Genomic DNA, 24,137 nt, shown 5'->3' with positions numbered 1-24,137 from the left:
GCCCTTCATGATCTTGTAAGTCTCTATCATGTCTGCTCTGAGTCTTCACTTCTCCAGGGTGAAGAGTCTCAGCCTTTCTAGCCTCTCTGTGTATGAAAGGTTTTCCATACCTTTTATCATTCTTGTCGTTCTTCTCTGAACCCTCTCAAGTATCTCCATGTCCTTCTTTAGGTACAGCGACCAATATTAGACACAGTACTCCAGATGTGGTTGTACCATCGCGTGGTACAGCGGCATGATGACTTCCTTCGTTCTGGTTGTAATACCCTTCTTAATGATACCCAACATTCTGTTTGCTTTCCTTGAGGCCGTGGCACACTGCGCCGACGCCTTCAATGTTGTGTCTACCATCACTCCCAGGTCTCTTTCAAGGCCAAGATAGATAACATTACAGTAATCTATCCGGGATAATATGATAGATTGGACCAGGACAGAAAAGTGTTGTTGGTGGAAAAGGTTTCTGAACTTCCTCAACATTCAAAGGCTAAAAAAAGAACTTCTTGACAAGAGAGTTTATTTGATCCCTAAAAGGTAAGAGAAGAGTCTATGAGACCTCTCAAACTTACTACAGCTTGGAGTGGTTTATAACAAAACATCAATACCATGCACATGTTAGTTTCAATAGGAAATCAAGTTTTACTTAAAGTGTCCACTTTCCCTTGGGTCGTCTGTCCATTTTTATCTTATTTTCCCCTCCTTTATGAAGCTGCTTAGGCTTTATCGCCGGCAGTGTCATAAAAGGGGGGGCCTTTATTAATTTTTAAAAATTTGATCCTTATACCTTCCTCTGTGACTTATTACCCTTTGTACTAAAGAGCAGGGCAGTGGCTCACCTCATCAAGACTGCTCCCATAAACTTCATCTGTGCTGATGTAAACAAACTTCTCCACTCGGGCTTCATAGGCAGCACCAACCAGAATACGTGTGCCATACACATTCACATACATGAACTCAAAAGAATGACAGAATGAGAGGTCTGAAATATAACAAATGTTTAAAAAGAAAGTGACACTTAGAATCAGATCAGTCATTTGAGAAAGTGAATCAGACCAACATTTCAAATTTGGATAGGGCAGGCATACTTTTATAACTGTAAAATTTCCAGGATAAGTTATTTTAATAAAGATAATCAAAATAGCATCCAATTAAAGAACAAATACCTCTCTCTAGGTCAGAGTAAAATAAACCCTCAAGGTTTGTAAATTGATCGATATTCTTAGCATGTATCAAATATCCATGGATCTTAACATATACGATTAAAGGCATTTATATTTTCTTAATACTAAACTCCAATTGACATAGGACTCTTTTTACTAAGGTGCGCTAGCGTCTTTAGCACGTGCTGCAGATTAGCGCACGCTAACCCCTGCGCTATGTGTAAAAACTAACGCCAGCGCAATGATGGCAATGCAGCGCGCGCTAGGTGCGTGGTAAAACCGCCCATAGTCATAGTTCCAAAGTTAATGAATAATTTAATGCAGTGCTTCTCAATCCAGCCAAAATTTCAGGATACCTATAATACAGTGTTTTTCAACCTTTTTTGGGCAAAGGCACACTTGTTTCATGAAAAAAATCACGAGGCACACCACCATTAGAAAATGTTAAAAAATTTAACTCTGTGCCTATATTGACTATATATAAAGTAATTCTCTTGAATAGGAATCAAATAAACACAAAGAAAGTATTTTATAATGCTGCCACCGCCAACAACACCGTTGGCGGCGGTGGCACTCAAGTGGCTAAAGAGCCGCAGTTTGCCGGCCTAGGGACAACACTGGAGGGTGGCCAGCTGTGCACCCCCTTGGGATGTAAACCCAGGGTGGGGCAGACCGCCCCCCCCCACCCTGGTATGCCACTATCTATACCTCACTCCCTCCCTATGACCAAAAATTCTCCTTTCTTCTATTCCCCGTGTACACAACCATCTCTTTCCCTCCCTTCCTCTCTCCAAAGTCCATGCCTTCTGTGTCCAAACACTCATTCCCTCCCTTCCTCTCTCCCAAGTCCATTTCTTCTGTGTCCAAAAACGCATTCCCTCCCCCACCTCAGCATCTCTTTCCCTCCCTTCCTCTCTCCCAAGTCCATTTCTTCTGTGTCCAAAAACGCATTCCCTCCCCCACCTCAGCATCTCTTTCCCTCCCTTCCTCTCTCCCAAGTCCATTTCTTCTGTGTCCAAAAACGCATTCCCTCCCCCACCTCAGCATCTCTTTCCCTCCCTTCCTCTCTCCCAAGTCCATGCCTTCTGTGTCCAAAAACCCATTCCCCCCCCCACCTCAGCATCTCTTTCCCTCCCTTCCTCTCTCCCAAGTTCATGCCTTGTGTCCAAAACGCACTCCCTCCCCCCTTTTGTGTTCCGTGTTTGCCTCCCAGCCCATCTTTGCAACTTTCTTAGCAAAACGAAGCTCAAGCCGCAAGGCTTGTCTTCTGCTTCCTGCCTGCCCTGCCGCGCACAAATAGCCGAACGGAAGTATTCTCCGACGTCAGCGCTGACGTCGGAGGGCAGGCTTTGCTTAAGCCCTCCCTCCGACGTCAGCGCTGACATCGGGGAACGCTTGCGATCGGCTATATGTTAGCTGCAGGGCAGGCAGGAACAGAAGACGAGCCTCGCGGCTGGAGATGTATTGAACTCCGCGGGTCCCCCGTCCAGCTCTCTCCTGTCCACGTGGGGCGGACCGCCCCTCTCCCTAGACTGGTGGAACTGCCCTGATGGCGGCCCTGACCGTACGGCACACCAGGCAACATCTCGCGGCACACTAGTGTGCCGCGGAACAGCGGTTGAAAAACACTGCTATAATAAATATACACAAGAGATTTACATACCAAGAAAGCAATTCATGAGAATCTCTCTCATGCATATTCATTGTACAAACCCTGAAAATTTTAGTGCATGCTAGAACAGCAGTTCTCAATCCAGTCCTCAGGGAATACTCAGTCAGTCAGTCTGGTTTTCAGGGTATCCATAATGAATATGCATAATAGAGATTTACATACTAAGGAGGCACTACATTACTACTAGTACTATTTATTATTTCTATAGCACTACCAGACGCATGCAGTGCTGTACATGAAACATGCAAGAGATGGTCCATGTTCGAAAGAGCTTACAATCTAATAATGACAGACACACTGGACAAAAAATGGTGAATTAATATATGCTGCTCATGTTGGGAAATACAAAGGGATGAAGATGTAGACATGGTAGAGAACTACAGAGGGAATGACTAACAAATATGGTGCTTTACAAGTTGGTAAGAATCGGACTTAAATGTCGCTTCAAAAATGTAGGCTTTCAGCCTGGATTTGAATACCACCAGAGACAGAGCCCAATGCACTGAGTCAGACGGGTTGTTCCAGTAAATCTCTAATATTTATTGTGGATATCCTGAAAACTTGATTGGATAGATGTATCCCAATAACTGAACTGCGCTACAGTACTAATTTACAAAACTGGATAGCTTTTTTTTTTTAACTGCTATGGAAGGTCTCACTTTTACCTTAGTAATATACAAAACACCAGCATAAAGCAGTTTCCAAACTTGCAACCGGGAAATGTCTAAAAAAATTTTATTGAGAGACTAGCATGATATCAGCAGTATCTATCATATTACTCTGAGGTGGTGGCAATTTCTTGCTGCAGGTAGATGTGGAAAATTATCTTGTGTTAAGCTACTATCAATATTGAAGAGTAACTTGTGTCACAGAATGGTTAATTCAAACACTTTCACTAGAAATATGAACAGGATGTCATAAATGATTAGTGCTGCTATAGTTCCAATTAGGGGAGTTTCAAATTGCTGGAGGAAAAAGCCTCAGATAGGAACCCTTCCACCACCACAATGGTGGTCCAAGGTGGTCGGGCGAACACCTCACTGGCAAAAAACCTCCAGACCAGCTCCCACAATAGTGAACTTAAAGCAGGACTTCTTATGGTATAAAGATAGAGGAAAATTTCCACTTATCAATAGATAGATCGGTACACCGACGATGGCCAGCGTTTCACATCTCTGCTGCCTCAGGGTGTATAGCAATCCGATCGCACTGTAACCAAAAATTTAAACAAAGCTCCAATTAATAAATAGACTGGAAACGTAACTCTATGAACCAGTTCAAGAAAAAAGCCTCGAAGACATACCTTTAAGCTGGACGCAAAGCGCATCTCAAGATCAAAAGATGGCTACACCACGACTGTATTGGGATTAATATAGCACTCCCGGGTGATGAACCCGGAAGTGAATACGTGGCAAGTTTCACCATTGAAAAATGTTAAAGAAGTGTATGTTGATGAAAAATATGTTGATGAAAAATACTGACTGTTATAACACTTGAATTAAAAAGATGTTTTAGTTTTTGTCTTTTCTTTTACCCTGTCTCCTTCTTCTTATTATTATGTATATAATCTTCAATGTTAAAGTTGTTGTTAATAGAATGCGCTCCATTCAAGTTTTGAATTTAGACCATCCGGTTCTTCACTATTCAGCCTATGAATCCACTGTTGTTCTGCTCTCAACAAACGCCGCTGTCTGTCCAAAATTTCATCAGGAATATGGTCAATCACACAACATTTCAAATCAGTAAACTGGTGATCATATTCCAGGCAATGTGTGACCATAGGCGCTTGTAGTCTGTTGTTTTTCAAACAACTTTTGTGTTCGGTGACTCGAGTTCTAAAAGGACGAGTAGTCTGACCAACATAGATCAAAGGACATGGACACACGAACACATAGACTACAAAGGTGGACATGCAAGAAGTTCTATGCTTTAAATTGAAAATTTGACTGGTAAGTGGATGAATGAAAACATTTGAAAGTTCCTGAGTGATAATACAAGTAGAACACTTGCCACATTTAAAATGTCCAGTTGAATGTGTTGTAGTCAGATGAGGATCCATTATATCAGATGGACTTAAAAGTTCCTTGAAATTCTTCTGTCGTGAGTACGCTATTCTAAAATGAATATCTTTAAACAAAGGATGAAGATCCATTATTGTCCAGTGGTGTCTTAATATCTTAGAAATGTTATTTATACTGGGAGAATATTCCAAAACACATGTAGCGATGTTATCCATGGATTCAGTAGCACGGGGTAAAAAAAGAAAGTCTTTATTGATATGTTTAGCTCTTTTGTAAGCTTTCTTCAAAACTCCCGTGGGGTAACCTCTATTCTTTAGACGAGAGTATAATTGTTTGCTTTTAATTTTATAATCTCCAATGTCGGAACAAAGCCGACGGTAACGAAAGAACATTTACAGTTATATAAAGAACTGGTAGTTAAAGACATCAAAAAGTTTACTAAAACAAAGAGATATCAGCCTTATAACCTTTCACGTAATGAATATATGGCCTTACAACAACTCAGGTCTAATCATCAAATAAGAATTTGTAGGGCGGATAAGGGCGGAGCAGTGGTTGTTTTGGACATGGCTAAATATAAAACTGAGGTTTTGAGACTCTTAAGTGAACCTACAGATTATAGAGATTTAGAAGCTGATCCCTTGCCTGAATTAGCTGGGGAAATACAACATCTTACATCTTCAGCTATGGAAGAAGGTTTTTTGACTCAGAAAGAGTATGAATATCTCAATAATCCAAACCCTAGAACCCCTGTGTTTTATATTTTGCCAAAGATCCATAAAAGTTTAATTGACCCTCCGGGTCGCCCCATTGTATCCAGCAGTGGTTCTATTCTTGAGCCTCTATCGTCTTTTGTTGATGTATTCCTTCGTCCAATTGTATCAAACGGTTTTTCATATTTAAGAGACTCTTCACAATTTTTGACCAAGCTCTCGGACTTTGAAAATCCTGAAGAAATCACTTTCTTCGTCACTTTAGATGTTAAGTCCCTGTATACCGTGATTCCTCAGGATGAGGCTCTCATTATTGTTGAAGAATTCCTCCAGAACAACATAAGAAATGACAGGATTCCCATTCAGTTTATAATAAAACTGATGTCTTTAGCCATGAAGAGGAATTATTTTAGATTCATGGATAAGTTTTTTCAACAGGTATCGGGGGTAGCCATGGGGGCAACCATGGCTCCTTCGATAGCCAATCTTTTCATGCAAAAATTTGAAGATACATGGATCATTAATAATCCCTTTTCAGAAAAAATTGCTCTTTGGCTACGTTTTATTGATGATGTTTTTTTAGCTTGGAAAGGCTCTAAAGAAGATTTAAATGATTTTTTTGAATGGTTGAACTCAAGACATCATAAAATTGAGTTTAGTATGACTTGCCACTCTAACCATATTTCTTTTCTCGATGTTCTTGTTACTAAAGAAAATGATATCATCAAGACTACTGTCTATAGAAAGAATACAGACAGGAATACTTTTCTTGATTTTTCGAGCAACCATCCGAACCCTTTAAAACGTAGCCTACCTACATCGCAGTTCTTTCGTTACCGTCGGCTTTGTTCCGACATTGGAGATTATAAAATTAAAAGCAAACAATTATACTCTCGTCTAAAGAATAGAGGTTACCCCACGGGAGTTTTGAAGAAAGCTTACAAAAGAGCTAAACATATCAATAAAGACTTTCTTTTTTTACCCCGTGCTACTGAATCCATGGATAACATCGCTACATGTGTTTTGGAATATTCTCCCAGTATAAATAACATTTCTAAGATATTAAGACACCACTGGACAATAATGGATCTTCATCCTTTGTTTAAAGATATTCATTTTAGAATAGCGTACTCACGACAGAAGAATTTCAAGGAACTTTTAAGTCCATCTGATATAATGGATCCTCATCTGACTACAACACATTCAACTGGACATTTTAAATGTGGCAAGTGTTCTACTTGTATTATCACTCAGGAACTTTCAAATGTTTTCATTCATCCACTTACCAGTCAAATTTTCAATTTAAAGCATAGAACTTCTTGCATGTCCACCTTTGTAGTCTATGTGTTCGTGTGTCCATGTCCTTTGATCTATGTTGGTCAGACTACTCGTCCTTTTAGAACTCGAGTCACCGAACACAAAAGTTGTTTGAAAAACAACAGACTACAAGCGCCTATGGTCACACATTGCCTGGAATATGATCACCAGTTTACTGATTTGAAATGTTGTGTGATTGACCATATTCCTGATGAAATTTTGGACAGACAGCGGCGTTTGTTGAGAGCAGAACAACAGTGGATTCATAGGCTGAATAGTGAAGAACCGGATGGTCTAAATTCAAAACTTGAATGGAGCGCATTCTATTAACAACAACTTTAACATTGAAGATTATATACATAATAATAAGAAGAAGGAGACAGGGTAAAAGAAAAGACAAAAACTAAAACATCTTTTTAATTCAAGTGTTATAACAGTCAGTATTTTTCATCAACATATTTTTCATCAACATACACTTCTTTAACATTTTTCAATGGTGAAACTTGCCACGTATTCACTTCCGGGTTCATCACCCGGGAGTGCTATATTAATCCCAATACAGTCGTGGTGTAGCCATCTTTTGATCTTGAGATGCGCTTTGCGTCCAGCTTAAAGGTATGTCTTCGAGGCTTTTTTCTTGAACTGGTTCATAGAGTTACGTTTCCAGTCTATTTATTAATTGGAGCTTTGTTTAAATTTTTGGTTACAGTGCGATCGGATTGCTATACACCCTGAGGCAGCAGAGATGTGAAATGCTGGCCATCGTCGGTGTACCGATCTATCTATTGATAAGTGGAAATTTTCCTCTATCTTTATACCATAAGAAGTCCTGCTTTAAGTTCACTATTGTGGGAGCTGGTCTGGAGGTTTTTTGCCAGTGAGGTGTTCGCCCGACCACCTTGGACCACCATTGTGGTGGTGGAAGGGTTCCTATCTGAGGCTTTTTCCTCCAGCAATTTGAAACTCCCCTAATTGGAACTATAGCAGCACTAATCATTTATGACATCCTGTTCATATTTCTAGTGAAAGTGTTTGCTTTAACATTATTGATTTTTCACTTTTCCGTGTGTTTTTTGCTACAGAATGGTTAATTTACATTTAAATACATAAACCAACACTTACCCCCTCTTCTATTAAACAGCGCAGCAGTTTTTAGCACAGAGAGCCACGCTGAATGGCCTGCGCTGCTCCCGACACTCATAGGAACTCTATGAGCGTTGGGAGCAGCGCGGCTCCCCGTGCTTGAAACTGTTAGTGCAGTTTAATAGAAGAGGCCCTTAGCCATTCTTTTTTTTTTTTTTAATATATTCTTTATTCATTTTGAAAACTTACAGCAAGCGTACAGGAATATATCATTAGTAACAACAATAACAGTTGTAATTCTCATATAATTCTACAAACATAAAAATTATATCCCGTCCCACCCACCTTCTTTCAAATATTATAATCAATTATATCATAAATATAATATAAACACATAATTTAGTGAAATTTCCAGAAAAACTCCCTCCCACCCCCCAATGTGTACATATATTCATCCAAGGAAAATGATGTTTACTCCTTACAATATTGTTCCAATGGCCCCCAGATCTTTACAAAATTATTATAGTTCCCTTTCTGTATTGCAATTGCTCTTTCCATCCATACCGAATTCCACCAAAATGTATAATTAAGATTAGTATAATTTTTCCAGTTATTGGTGATATGCTGAATAGCAACCCCAGTCAAGATTAATAATAGTTTGTTATTATGTGTTGATATTTGACTTTTTTTTCCTCATAGACATGCCAAACAGAATAGTATCATAGGATAATGTCCCTTAGCCATTCAATACTTATTGTTACTGTCATATGCTGTGAGAAACAAAAACAAAAGAAGTCAGGGTCTACAGAAAATCCAAGATGCAGAAAAGACACAAAAATCACATATAGTGGATAAATTGTATGTTTATTTAAAGGGAGAAGATCTTGCAGAAATTATCTAGTCAGGTCTTTAATCACCGAATATGACAAATTGTCTATCAAGATCTGACTAGATACTTTCCACTTTTAGATTTTACATTTTAGTACGTTTAAAAAAGGAGTTCATATATAATTTTATCTTTGGGGATAAGAACGTAATCTCTCTTTTTATGTATATTTGTATATCTGATATGATTTGATGCCTTTTTACTGTCATTATATTTATGGATTTTGTTTATTTAATAGTTACCCCCTGAGGCAGCTCAGTATTGGGTACAACATGGCCATGTTTGGGTCCTTTCATGAGAAATCTTCTATTCCTCTAAAAACCTATTGTTTTATCCACTACGTGTGACCTGCTGTCTTTCCAATATATGCTGTGAGGGACAATGCATCTTTCAGTGGCTAATGCTGTACTGAGACGATTTAGACTGAGATTTACCATCAGAGCAGTGGCGTACCTAGGGTATGTGGCATCCGGGGCCCATCATTTTTTGACACCCCCCCCCATGTAAAAAATATTTTTTGTAATGACCATGAAACGGAATAAATGGTCAGAATAGAAACAGGCAGTGAAAACTTTTTTTTTATTGAACCTCATATATTACATTACATTACAAGCAGCGCTGTTACAAACATATTCTGAAGGCCAATGCTAAGGTTAACAAAGTTTCCTTCCTTGGACCAGAAGGAGATACTGACAAACCACTGGAAGAGATCCCAAAACAACTACCCAGGAACAACACCCAAAGACCCACTCAGTGTGTGAACCAGTTGAGTGGAGTGGACTAATTAGGGGGTGGAAATGGGCCCGAAGTTTGCTCAGCAGAATTTCCCAGACCACCTCTTCCTCTCAACACATTGACACGCTGCCTCCACCACTAGGAACACCTCACCGGGTAGGCCAGCAATGCTTATAAATTTTATAAAACACATTATTATATTTTCTTATAAAGCACATATTTTAACTGAACTCTGACATCCTCAGCCTTTCCATTCATAAAAATAGAAGGAAGAAAAGTTCCCATTTCCTGCTGTCTCATGTTCCCGGCCTATACAATATTTTTCTTCTGCAGAGTGCAGACCCTTCAAAAGTCTGACCAAATCCTCGTTTCACTTGCATTATAAAGTACTGAGGATGTCATCTCTCCCCAATCCCAGGTCCTAAAGTCTACGACAGTATCACAAACTAGTGCTGCCAGATTCAGGAAAAAAATTTTCGATTCAGCCTATTGAATTGGTTTATCGATTCGATTTTAATGCCCAATTGGGTGTTTTTTTCAAACATCCTGGTGGGTTTATTTTATAGCTTTTTCACCCCCCTTTGGCTTCTCCTAACCACACTGGTGCTGTGGTGTAAATAAAATAAAGAAACAAAAAGGACTTTTCCTCTCTCTGTTAAATCCTAGCTCACGTTTGCGGTCTAACACCAGCTCTGGCAGGATACACATTTCAAATCTGACATATTGTAATCACAAAACAGAAAATAAAATTAGTTTTTCTACCTTTTGTTGTCTGGTTATTTTTCAAATCTTGTTGGTCCAAGACTCTGGTTGTCTTCTGATAACTTGCTTGCCAGGGTCTCCTTCTTCCTTCTTTCTGCATGCTAACCATCCATCTGCCATCTCTGTCCTCCCCGTTTCCCTTCCCTCCCCCGGATGTCTGGCATCTTTCCTTTTTTTCGTCTCCCTCCACAGATCCACCTTTTCTTAACTACCCTTTCATCCAGCATCTCTCCCTCCTTCCCCACCACCCCAGGGTCCACCATCTCTCTCTTTCTTTTCCCAACTACCCTCCTAACCAGTATCTCTATTCCCCCCCTCCACAACATCCCTTGTGTCCAACTTCTCTCCCTTTCTGTTCCTACCCTCCCTAAAACCCATGGTCCATCATCTCTCTCCCTCTCCTCTATTTTCATACCCATTATTTCTTCCCACCCAAAGTCCGGCATATGCACGTCTCTTTGAACCCCTCCCCCTTCCCTCTGTGTACTTCTGCACCAGGGCCCCCTCCCTGAAGGCCTGTCCCCCCCTTAAAGGTCTGCATCCCACCCCTGAAGGCCTGCACCCCCCGAATGCCTGTTCCCCCCATGAAGGCCTGCACCCCCTCTCGAAGGCCTGTCCCCCCCTTGAAGGCCTGCACCCCCCCTCGAAGGCCTGTCTCCCCCTTGAAGGCCTGTCCCCCCCCTTGAAGGCCTGCACCCCCCCATTAAAGGCCTGCACCCCCTCTTGAAGGCCTGCACCCCCTCTCGAAGGCCTGCACCCCCCTCGAAGGCCTGTCCCCCCCTTGAAGGCCTGCACCTCCCCTTGAAGGCCTGCACCCCCCCTCAAAGGTCTGTCCCCCCCATTAAAGGCCTGCACCCCCTCTTGATGGCCTGTCCCCCCCTTGAAGGCCTGCACCCCCTCTCAAAGGCCTGTCACCCCCTTGAAGGCCTGCACTCCCCCTTGAAGGCCTGCACCCCCCCTCGAAGGTCTGTCCCCCCATTGAAGGCCTGCACCCCCCTCTTGAAGGCATGTCCCCCCCTTGAAGGCCTGCACCCCCTCTCAAAGGCCTGTCCCCCCCTTGAAGGCCTGCACCCCCCCTTGAAGGCCTGCACCCCCCTCTTGAAGGCCTGCACCCCCCTCTTGAAGGCCTGCACCCCCCTCTCAAAGGCCTGTACCCCCCTTGAAGGCCTGCACCCCCCCTTGAAGGCCTGCACCCCCCCTCGAAGGCCTGTCCCTCCCCTCGAAGGCCTGCACCCCCCTTGAAGGCCTGCACCCCCATCTTGAAGGCCTGTCCCCCCTTGAAGGCCTGCACCCCCCCTTGAAGGCCTGCACCCCCTCTCGAAGGCCTGCACCCCCCCTTGAAGGCCTGCACCGCCTCTCGAAGGCCTGCACCCCCCCTCGATGGCCTGCACCCCCCTCGATGGCCTGCACCCCCTCTTGAAGGCCTGCACCCTCCCCCGAAGGCCTGCCTGTACCCCCCCTTGAAGGCCTGCCTGCCTGTCCCTTCCTTGAAGGCCTGTCCCCCTGAAGGCCTGTCTCCTTCCCCACCCCAAGGCCGGCCTGCCTGCCCACCCGCCCCCCCCTGAAGGCCTGCACCCCCCCCTACGCAGGACCACTCGCCCTCCCACCACCTCGAAGGACCGCTCATCCGCCCAGCTTGCCTGCACCATTTACCTGAAGCAGCCTGCAGCAAGATCGCGAACCCAGCGATCTTTGTGCTGCTTTGGCTCTGTTTCCTCTGCCGCGGTCCCGCCCCTCCTCTGACGTCAGAGGAGGGCGGGACCGTGGCGAAGGAAACAGCCGAAGCAGTGCAAAGATCGCTGGGATCGCGATCTTGCTGCAGGCTGCTTCAGGTAAATGGTGCGGGGAGGAATCCAGATGTGAGACGTCGGGGCTGAACTGGACGCAGGTGGGGGGGGGGGGGGGGAGCCGGACCGCGAGCACCCTCTCAGGACTTGGCACCCGGGGCGGACCGCCCCCCACTTGGTACGCCACTGCATCAGAGATTCATAAATTGGCAGATCAGCACTCTTTCCCTCTCTGAGAGAGCTTAAAGTTGCTAATACTTTAAAACAGGAGGCACTTCCAAAAGTATTATAAAAGTCACCAATTAAATTTGACCAGTCAAGGGACACAAAAGGGCACAGCCACAGATAGGCTTGGTTCCATCCTCTTGCTTCAACGCATCCTCCCTCGTAGTTAGGCACACCATTGCTGTAACTGCCCCAACAGCCAACAAAATGCAGAGGCCAAGCCAGCTGAGAGGAGAGGAAGTCCACTGATTGAGTTTATTTGGTTCTGATGGAGGCACTTCCTAATGCTAGTCTTTGAGGTCAGCAACAGGTGATGCCAGCCCACCAGTACTCAACATGCTATTAGTGTCAAAGTGCTGTTGTGCATCTTCGCTTTGTTATCGATATGGGCTCTGGTCCTTCAGTTAGTAACACCCAGGATCTCCAGCAGCTATAGTATTTATTTTAATTTCAGTTGGGGTGGGGGAGAGGAAGACAGCAAAATTATTTTCTAGCTTCGCCATTGGGATGCAGTAAACAGAGGGTGAGGATTGAGAGATAGTCAGTAGTCTTTGTGTCATACACAGAATATAAGCCTTAAACAGTGCAACACATTCTGAAATGCCAACCGTTGGCATTGCTTTGCCAGACTGGAGTAAGATACCTACTGCATAGCCATAGAGTAGTCTAAGAGCATTCTACAACAGCCACCACTAAAAGCACAAGAGACAATCCTAAGGGCTTCAAATTAGAGAATGAAATGGTGACAGAATTCATCACCATCCCTGTCCGCACGGATAACCGTGGGAAAACATGCTGTATCATTCTTTAGTGCCTATCTCAATCTCAGTCCTTCTACATCAGCATTCTTCAATGCAAGGCTTGAGGGTCAGTGGCTGTACACATTCATACTCTGATTCTTCCATCTCTCCTTAAAGAATGATATGGAGATGGTTTCCCACAGTTATCTGCAGGGACAGGAATGGTGAAGAATTCCGTCGTCGTGCCATTATCATCTTCAAATGCTTCCTGAAATATTTTTAAAATGTATTACCATAGAAGTATGCAACAACACTCACCTACATGGGTCTGCGCAGCAAAATGTAGCACAATATCAATTTTCTCAGTTTCAAAGAGATGTTTTATGAAGTGGGAGTCACATATGTCCCCCTAAACAGAAAGGGGAAAAAACAAAACAAAACCATAGTAAATGACAGCAGATAAAAACCTGGTTGGTCCATCCAGTCTGCCCAAAAGATAAAATGTTATGAAGCCATCCTTAGTCATTTTACATATCAGAACTTAAGTTCCAGATGAGAAGTATACAAAGAAAATACACAGCACATAAATTATGATAATAAACTTGAAATCTAAGGGCTCCTTTTACGAAGGTGCGCTAGCATTTTTAGCGCACACACCGGATTAGCGCGCGCTAGCTGAAAAACTACCACCTGCTCAAGAGGAGGCGGTAGCGGCTAGCGCGCGCTATTCCACGCGTTAAGGCCCTTCATAAAAGCAGCCCTAAGTTTTTTCTTCAAAACAGAAGGTCAAATTTTCATGGCCCTCTTATAAACTTCATCTGCAATGAGAACTATCAAAAAGAAGACATCATAATCCCTCATACTGAGTCTACTTGACTACTGTAACATCGCCTATTTAGCAATTTCCCAAAAGAACATGCAGCGTTTACAATTGATGCAAAATGCAGCGGTCAAACTGATCTTTGGGCTGAGGAAGTTTGACCACGTGACACCCTACTACCGGCAGCTGCATTGGCTGCCAATGGGAGGCGCGCGTAAAGTTTAAATTAGCCTGCTTCTGCTTCAAAACACTACACGGACTTGCCCCTAAATAAATAACTGACCTTTTCATCTTCTCAGCCAACAGACACAAGAGAAGCTCACATTCCAACTTCGTTTCCCCCCCAGTGAGAGGTTGTAAACTGAAAAAACACCATGAACATCTTCTCTCGCACCAAGCAGCATCATGGGGTAAAGTCTTAGAACAATTGCTTTCGCCCACTACTTATGAGGAATTTAGGAAACGTCTGAAAACACACCTGTTCTTAAAGTATCTAGACAACTGATCCTCTCTTCTCTCTCCCCTCTACAGCAATTAACTTGTTCTATTAATCACTCTCTCCTCAAAAATGGATTTCCTGTCCTATTAACCCTCTTTCTTCCTCCCCTCTTAAAATCAATCAATTTGTACCTTTGCTTAATCTTTGTAAACCGCATAGAACTTCACGGTATTGCGGTATATAAGCTGTTATTATTATTAGAAAAATTATGCTCATGCACCTTAAAGTTTAATAAATAAATTAAAAAAGCCCCAAAACAAAACCATACAGTTAAAACCAGTTATATACACTTAATACCAGTTATAGCAACTTCACAATACTTCAACAGTAAAATCAATGCGATTATCAAGATCCTTAAAGTTATGTGAAAAAATGGATTTAGTGAGAAAAGACCAGGCAAAGTCATGGCCACAGCAGGATGCTCAGACACTTCATGCAAACATGCTTCAATTTCATGATTTTGCATGGCTCATGGTGTATGTTACATAAGGTGCTCTGAGGAGGCAGCACAGTGAAGGATCATTAATGCACCATCATGAGACCATCCCAAGATTAAAAGGAAAGCCAAGAAGCTGAAAATTGCATTGAGATTTAAAATTACTTATGTTTTCTAAGGCTGACCTCAAGGGGAGTAGTTACAAGCAGGTGCAAGTTAAACTGACAGAAGAAAAAGGGAAGGAAACCTTTGTAGCAGTGTAGCCACACAACACCAGCAGAGATGATCTGAGTAAATATACACCCAATTTTATTGAAAACAGACCTGACTTGGCCAAGTTTTGACTATGGCCTGCATCAGGGGTCAACGAGTTCTACGAAATTTGAAAATGGTCATACAATGATTGAATTTACTTGCATAAAAGTAAGGAGTAATCTATCATCAATGTATGACCAATCCTCTAAGGATTAGCTAGGTGCAGGTAAATTCTCTCTCATGTGAGCAATAAGTTCTAAAACCCAACAATTTTCCAGGTTTGCGCTAAAACCGCTATCACAGCTTAGTAAAAGGAGCCCAAAGTGTACATTTTACTATAGGACACTAGAGTGCATCGTAGGGCAAGCCTTTTTAACCTGCAGTAAGTGTGTGATAGTGCTTGACACAGCTTAGTAAAAAGGACCCCATTATGAGGGGCGTTTTGAAAATAATTTTCAAGATAAAATTGTATATTACTCATTAAAAAACTCTTTTATAAAATTACATACTCTATATAGAGGTTAAAGTTCATGCATAGGAGGTGATGATCCCAGGAATGGAGTTTGGAATAGTGCATATATTTTTGCACTTTCAAAAGTATGCATGAATTTTAACTAAAGTATGTTAGCACATGTAGATGTGTGCAGGTATTTTTTCCCTGAATAATCTTCAGAGTGAAAGAACAAGTTTAATTTTACTTTGAAAATTCAGAAAATCCATGATGAGTATAATTATTCATGTACTTTTCATCCATGTGGGTGGGCATTTACAAAGTTATCCCTCTCTATATGTGCTCTATATGTGTTCCTCGATTATTCTTTGTTGGATTTTTAACAACACTAAAAAGCATTAGGCGGAGAATCAAGGAATGCCAGTGTTCAAATCCTGCTTCCCCAATTCTTCTTGTGCCATAAAAAGAACAATTAGTAAAATGACAAAATATAAGGATAAATAGATCAAGGGATCTCCCTGCCACAATTAGTATAGCGGCCACGGCTGCCAGTCTTCCCCCCCCCCCGCCAAAAGAACGAGGCAGGAGAGATGCCCAATCCTTCCTGCCGAAAGACCCCCCCCCTACCTGCTCCTGACAATCGCCGGCAGGAAGGTGCTCAACCCTTCCTGCCAGTAGGCCCCGCCCCCCAAGATTGCCGGCAGGAAGGTGCCCATCCCCTCCTGCCGGACCCCCCAACAAACCCCCCAACCCCGTGATTAAATATAGTGGCCGCGCCTACATTGTAAGCATCTCCTGCTCTACTAGGGAAACACGAAGGGCCGCCTCTCTAGGTTCCTGGAGGCGCCTTCCTGTCTGGGGAGCATTTTAGAAAATGTGTGTCCCGATTTGCTGATTAGATAACTTTTATTACGCCTACAGCTGCCTACAATCGGGACGCAGTTTACAGAATCTGGGCCCACATGTTTTCTTAAGGGGGGATCCTTAGAGTCAACATAAGGTTTGTCTTGAAGTGTTGTACTGGTGAAATTATTATGAGAAAATCAAAATCATACCTTTATGAACTTGTAATTTGGTTTCTCAGAAATTCTCTCAAGATTTTTCAGACTAGCACAATATTCGAGCTTTAAAGAAAATAAAAAAAAATTAAATAAATAGAAAAGCAACATTATTCAGCTTATAGACATCTCAGTTTCTTACAATATTAGACCAACATCTCATACCTGCTTTATAAAAGTAGATGAAAATTGGCTGTTCTAGGGTAAGATGGGCAGCTCAACTGAATAATGGTATGGGCAAACAGAAAAGGTAGGCCACATGGACTTTCTGTTGTCATGCTCTGTGCTACAGCACCCTGCATCACATCCCACATGAAAGAGACCATTTTAATGTGGTTGTTTGTCAATCTTAGTATATCATTTTTAGGCCCCTCCTTTTTTTTATCTTTACTGATTTTCAAAACTTATAAAAAGTGCAACAGGTATACAGCCAACAATATCAAGTAACAGCACTTATATTCTTGAAAAACAACTGAAACACATTAACCCATCTCCCCCTTTCCCTCCCTCCCTGGATGTGTGCCGAAATCTAGGAATTAAGAATTCAATCATTCTGTATGGCCTCTCCTTTTAAAAAATAAAAAAATAATCCCAGCTAAAGTCAGTGAGGTTTAAAATTTTTTTAAAAAACCTCTTTAAATTTATATGTGGCTGACATTTGTCATCTAGGTATTTATTGTACACAAAAGTTTTATTTGAAAATACTTGCCTTGTCTAAATTTATGATCAAATAGTCTGGGTAATCTTCTATAAGAGAGACAATCACATGAGAAGCTCTGCAAAGTAAACAGAATAATAGAGAAGTAAATTCATTAAAATAAAGCAACTAGGATGGAATCAAATCACCCAGATTTGAAAAAGGTTACATGCAAGTCACAAGCTGGATTAAAAACAACCAACCAACCCACAATTGCTCACACATTTCTTTTGCTAATGTTGTGGGTATAAAATTGTTTACCTCTTTCTTCTATACCAGCTGACCTGTACTGAGAATTCCAATTTATAGAGAGGCACAATCAGTTGTTATTGAGATATAGAGAATGACATAGGGACAAATATTTTCCCATCCCATCCCCGCGAGTTCTTTTCCTGTTCCTGCCCCATTCCTGCAAGTTCCGCCCTCATCCGCACAAGCCTCAAACACTTTAAAATCATAAGTGTTCAAGGCTTGTGCGGTTAAGGCAGAGCTTATAGGAATGGGGCAGGGACAGACACAGTAACAAAACTTGCGGGGATGGGATGGGGAAATTGAGTTCCTGCAGGGACGGGGACAAATCTGTCCCATGTCATTCTCTAATACAGACTTTTTTAGTGACAGAACCAGTTATGGAATGGTTTATATGTGGGAGTACAATATGAAGCAGATCTTGCCTTTTCAAGGGATTTTTTTTTAATTTTTATATTTATCATTTCGTATTATCATTACATACACAATGATATAAGAAATACTGAAATACAATATTATCAGTACAAGCTGATCTAAGCAAAAAGGTACAAAAGTAATATTTCATCTCATATAGTCCACTATAGGAGAAGGAGACAAGAAAAGTAAAAAGTTAAAAAAAACCAACAAACAAACCTGGGACCGGGGGGGGGATATCTTACAAAACTTTAAGGAAAAGAGCAGTTAACATCCTTCCAATCTTTTTTAACACGACACAACATTATGATTCAATCTGGAGGTGTAGAGATCCCTTTACCTTCTAAAAAGAAGCCTAATTAGGCAGGTTCAAAAAATACATATTTATTTCCCTGAAGGAAAACAAAACACTTACAGGGAAATCTTAACTGAAAAACTGCCCCTAAAGAAATCACTTTTGTACGGTATGATAGAAATTGTTTTCTTCTAGACTGCGTCCATTTTGAAACATCAGGGAACATATATACCCTTTCTCCCAAATAGGATACCTGTTTCAATTTAAAATACAATTTCAGCAACATTTTCTTATTCTGAAGAAACACAAGAGAGACTAATAATGTAATCCGACCCTCTATTTCAATATCAGATGATTGGAACATATCAGAGACCTATATCTTGTCCCCGCATGAACTCAATTTCCCCACAAGTTTTGTCGCTGTCCCTGTCCGTGCCCCATTCCTGTAAGCTCTGATTCAACTGCATAAGCCTCAAACACTTGATTTTAAAGTCTTTGAGGATTGTGCAGGCAAGGACAGAGCTTGTAGAAATGGGGGCAGGGATAGGAAAATAACTTGCCGGGACGGGGCAGGAAAATTAGTTCCCACAGGGATAGGGAAAAATTTGTCCCCATGTCATTCTCTAATTATTAGCACTAACTTAATCGTAAAGAGGATCAGATGTCAGCTGCAGTTACTGCTGACTGGAGTAGTTGAACATATGGTAACAAAGTTAGGAGTAAATTCTCTATAGTGCGTCTAAACTTAGGCGTGCTTTAGACGTCTGGATTAATTGAATAATTACGGAGTTAAGGGTCTTAATAAGCGTTAATTCAGTTAGACGTAGCTAGACGTTACCTAGACATCCAGGAAAGATAGACGCAGGGAAGACGTCTACGTAAAGGATACTGGCGTCTAAATATGTAGGAGTGGGCGTAACATGGGTGTGGTTATGGGCAGGCACTACTTAGACGCTACTTAGGCGGCAGACCGCGTCTAAATATCGTCTATAATGTAGGCGTAAGAAACGCAGGTCTAACGTGGGTTTTTCTTCATTTCAATGCAGTTTCAACTTTCATAATTCCAGCTCCCCGTTAGACGCGACTTAGACGTCCTTTGTGCTTTTGCAATTAAAATTCCAATAGCGAGTTTGAATAGGTATTTTTCATCTTTTCTCTGTCCTAATAAATTTAATGACACCATATCAATAGAGCAAATTATATTGCATGGATAACAAAGTACATTTCTGCCCAAACAATAATATAATTTATTCATTACACCACCTTTGGCTTTCCTGTTTCTCAACAAACAGCGCTGCAATCAGCTCTTTTTTGAAAGCAAAGAAAGAACAGGAAACACATTATCATTATTGCACACATTACTTCATTTCTCAGCACTTAAAAAGAGAAAAAACAGATACACACCTTAACATTCATTTTTCCTCATTGCAAAATGGAGCTCTTCAGCTGCACAAAGCTGACCTCATTGTGACATCATTAAGCTGCACCTTTAAGGTAGTATGCCACAATTAAAGATGCGCTGGGTGTAGAACTCACAACCTCTGTATAACTAGCACAACATATTTATCCATAGAGCTACAGCATCTTCTTCTTAGGTCCATCTCACCGCCCTTTCATATCATACTTGACTGATCTGCCTATGTATCATCTCATTAGATATCATGTCACACTCAACACAAAGAAAGCATTTCTGGCTCACCAGGTTAATGCGCCTGGTCCAACCTCTCATGCTCACCGGTTCAACTCCCACCTTTGCTCATTTTAATAAGGTCCTAACAGCTTCCTATTAGCTCTTATAACAGGGTCTACATGGTGGACTTTGCCATATTTATGCACACATTTCCCTTTCCAGGCAAGCATATTTTCTCCTTACCATGGCTAGGACTTCCTAAGCTGTCATGGGAGGAAACATTTCCTCTACAGCAAGATGGCATTTGTGGCTCACCTGGTTAATGTGCTCTATTACGCCTTGTCCATCTTCGCATTTTCCCTGGTTCAAAACCCACTCTCAGCATACCTCTTTTTCACAGCTTCCTATTAGCTCTCAAAGTGGTATATATATATGGTGGACTTTGCTGTTTTTCATAGTTAGGTTTAGGATGTTATGCTGCAGGAATGTGTGTTGGGGTGGGGGTCTAGGATGACAGAGAACAGGCTGCTGAGAATTGCTGCAGATCATTTTAAGGATCAAATCAAATAAGTTTAAGCAAAGGAATGCCTAAAGATTTGGAAGGTTTTCTGGTAGAAAAACAAATATCAAATATGTATTAAGGAATTGCAGAACAAATGACGCCGATCGTTAGGCGCAAAGAACGCCGCTTTTCCGCATATGATGCCTAAACGGAACAGATTACTTACAGTCATACATTCATTAGTACAGTGCTTAGCATGAAGATTAGCGTGTGAGCATGGTCTGGGTTTGAGATTAGAAAAATGAAGCTTGCGTTTGATCAAAACAGAACTTTTGGACTCCACTTCACATGTATTCAACCATACTTGGGAATATGGGTTTGGAGGTCAGTGAAAGCAGCGCTTTAAACCATTGAGCTACCACTCTTTTGTCTGAGCCTACTGTGAGATGATAGCAAAGCTGATTTTACCTTAGCAGTTCACTAAGGTATGATATGACAGGGGAGCCAGAGACACTGGCGCAAAAGGTGCTATAGCTCAGTGAGTAAAAGTGCTTTACTGATCTTCTGGGGGTTGTGGGTTCAACTCCCAGCCTGTCTTTTACTTATGGCATTCTACCTTCCAGGTGCACCTTGATGATGCTTTCCACTTCTTATAGGAGTTGATTATAACATTACTGTACAACTTTCTGTGTAGCAGAAAAATAAACTTTCCCCCCTTCCATGCTAAGAATTTGAGTTCAACTCATCTTATATTTCTCCTTTTAAACATGGCATACTTTGTTAGTTTTTATAATGTTAAAGTATACAATTCTGAAATCATGAAGAAAATATATAAAACATCAGAATTAACTGCCTATAAGAAGCGGTATAAGCAAATCAAAATTGCTATTGTACGGTTTGTTATCTAGCACCTTCAAGGTATTATGCCACAATTAAAAGATGTGCTGGATGTAGAACTTACAACCTCTGTATGACTAGCACAGGAGTTTAACTCATAGACCTACATACAGCAGCTTCTGCTTAAAGGGATTTCACCGCCCTTTCATATCATACTTGACTGAGCTGCCTATGTATCATCTCATTAACAATAAGCACAAAGAAAGCATTTCTGGCTCACCAGGTTAATGTGCTATGTCCATCTTCTCAAGCTCCCCGGTTCAACTCCCACCTTTGCTCATTTTAATAAGGTCCTAACAGCTTCCTATTAGCTCTTATAACAGGGTCTACATGGTGGACTTTGCCATTTGTAATGTGCACATTTCCCTTTCCAGGCAAACCTATTTTCTCCTTACCATGGCTAGGACATCCTAAGCTGTGATGAGAGGAAACCTTTCCTCTAACAGCAAGATGGCATTTGTGGCTTGCCTCGTTAATGTGCTTTATTACACCTTGTCCATCTTCTCAAGCACCCTGGTTCAAATCCCATCCTCACCTTCCCTTTTTTTTCAGAGCATCCTAACAGCTCTCATAAGTGGTGGAATTTGCTGTTTCTCATCAGCAATCTGAAGCTACTGGTGCATGAGATACTTTCATTTGCTCCCAACTACAAGCCATTCTAGTAGGAATGTGTTTCTTTAGATGCAATATAGGCATTGGCCAACAGCTATGAATTAAATCAAACTTCAGAGGGCTTGGACAGGTGTTGAAGGATGATACATGTGGTGAGATGGATCCTACACACATTAGTATTGCTAAATGCAGTTTGGCTTGACAGTTAGTGGGGGGGATGTTGGGGGGGGAGGGTGTTCATTGTGTGTTATTGTTTATAATAGTTCTTCTACTTCTGATATTTCCTACTCTCCATTCCTCAGGGCTGACAAAAAAGAGTGATAACACATTCAAGTCAAGGTGTGTTTGTTGTAAGAGCACCCATGCTGTTAGAAATTATGGTGTAAGTAAAATGTATGTGTTCACACATTTGACAGGTTTTACTCATACAGCTAAAGTTAATTCTTTGTAGAATCAAATTACAGGCAAGTTAAAATCAGTTGAGGAATGGTTCTGTGTACTAACTCATTGTTAACAATAGCTTGGGTGTGTTGTTGGGGGGGGGGGGGAACACTGCCATTCAGTGGACATCTAATCAGTGTACATGGTTCAGGTGTAAAACTCCTAATGAGTGCCTAATGGGTTAGGCATCTTTATTATAAAAAGGGGTCAGCTGTAGATGTTTTTTTTAATAAGGAGTCCAAAGGTATGTTAGCACTTCTGTTACTTCTAGGTGTGTGTTGGAGACTGATGTGACATTCTGCCACAACTTCAGTGTTTAATTTTGGAGACATAGGTCTTTGTAACATGTTTCTCTCTATTCTTAATTTCAGGTTGACTATGCTCATCACCCCAGTGTGTTTGCTAGAGGCCAGAAGAGCAGCTCAGCACACCAACTTGCACCTGGCCAAACAGTTGCAGGTGAGAATGATATATGGTAACCTTTATTTGCTTACTCTACTGTTCTTCACTTGACTGTTAGAACTACACCTGAGGTACACTTGAGTCTCTCTTCTGATGAGAGAAATAAATGTTCACAAAGCTAACATGTTTCACTCTTTTTTTATTGTTCTCTTCACACAGGTGTCCTTGATGACTTTCAGGGACAATAGTAAATTGATGATAATTTAGGCCTTATAGAACACCATGCCACGCATTCCTGCTGTTATATGTAGTCACTAGTCTTTAAGCCCGTTACATTAACGGGTGCTAGAATAGATGGTCTGTCTATTTCTTTATCTCTTTCTCCTTGGCCGCTGTCTGTATCCTTCTGTCTCCCCCACCCCGAGCAAAGCTGTCTGCCCCTAGCACACACCTCCCCCCCCCAAAGAAGCCCCCTTTCCCTCTTCCTGTCTCTTCATGGCCCCCTTCTGTCTTCCCCCCCCAGAGCAAAGCTATCTGTCCCTAGCACAGTGTGGCCTTGTGTTTTTCCAAGAGGCCAGAGCTCAAGTACCAACAACTAAAAGAGGTGAGAATGATGTCATGCAACCTTTCTTTGCCCTTGTGATTAATTATCTACACTTTTTTTTCCCCCTTCACAGGTATTTAATGAGACAACTGTACATGGGTGAGTGTTAAGCTCTCTTTTACAAAGAGAAATTAACCAATCAACTCTTCATTGTCTCAATCCATCTTCCTTGAACTGCATGATTCCATGCTGTTTTCCTGGCCTGTCCAATTAAAATCTTATACCATTTTTCACCTTGTGCTTATATATTTTTAGATTATATATCTCAGGGCCCATACACTTTTACTAAGTAACCTTTTTCTTATTTTAAAAGGGAATGGCAGGGCCCATTCAGCACTACCTCCAAAGAGAAACCCACACAGGAAACCTATAAACCAATATAAAGTTTTTTAATAAACTATAAAATATGTTTTAAAACTTTGCAAAAAATAAAACTATATACAAAGGGGAAGAGAGGGTGGGTTGAGCTACCTCAGGAGGAATCGGGAGGTATGCAAACGGCCAGTCATTGAGAGGACGGTGGCACATGAGTGGACGCATGCCCCTTCCCCATCCTGGAGTCCCTGGGCATGCTCCAACCTAGCCTGCCGTTCCCTCAATGACTGGATCTCCTGAATGAGGGTAATCAGGGCCTCCTCTATCAACCTCAACCTCTCTAACACAGCCCCTAATCCTGGAACCGTCTGGGTTGGAGAGGTTGAGGGTGCATGTAGGAGGCCGGCCTCCTCCTGAGGCTGGTCATGCTGCTCTGGGGGGGAGCCAGAGAGGGAAGGGGAT

General features: G+C 41.8%; 1 protein-coding gene across 1 annotated transcript in view; it reads right to left on the bottom strand.

Moving 5' to 3' along the window:
• The window catches only part of TGDS (TDP-glucose 4,6-dehydratase), a 74,967-nt gene that overhangs the window by 43,802 nt on the left and 7,028 nt on the right, over positions 1-24,137 (bottom strand). Inside the window, exons 2-5 of the mRNA XM_033948744.1 lie at positions 17,327-17,393; positions 16,615-16,683; positions 13,417-13,507; positions 834-976 (exon numbers count right to left, since the gene is read on the bottom strand). Coding sequence (XP_033804635.1) covers positions 834-976; positions 13,417-13,507; positions 16,615-16,683; positions 17,327-17,393 — 370 coding nt within the window. The remainder of the gene's footprint in view (positions 1-833; positions 977-13,416; positions 13,508-16,614; positions 16,684-17,326; positions 17,394-24,137) is intronic.

The sequence above is a fragment of the Geotrypetes seraphini genome, chromosome 6, assembly GCF_902459505.1.
Source record: "Geotrypetes seraphini chromosome 6, aGeoSer1.1, whole genome shotgun sequence".
Classification (NCBI taxonomy): Eukaryota; Metazoa; Chordata; class Amphibia; order Gymnophiona; family Dermophiidae; genus Geotrypetes; species Geotrypetes seraphini.
Note: the sequence above shows the minus strand (reverse complement) of the source record. Positions and strands in the feature narration are given on the sequence as shown.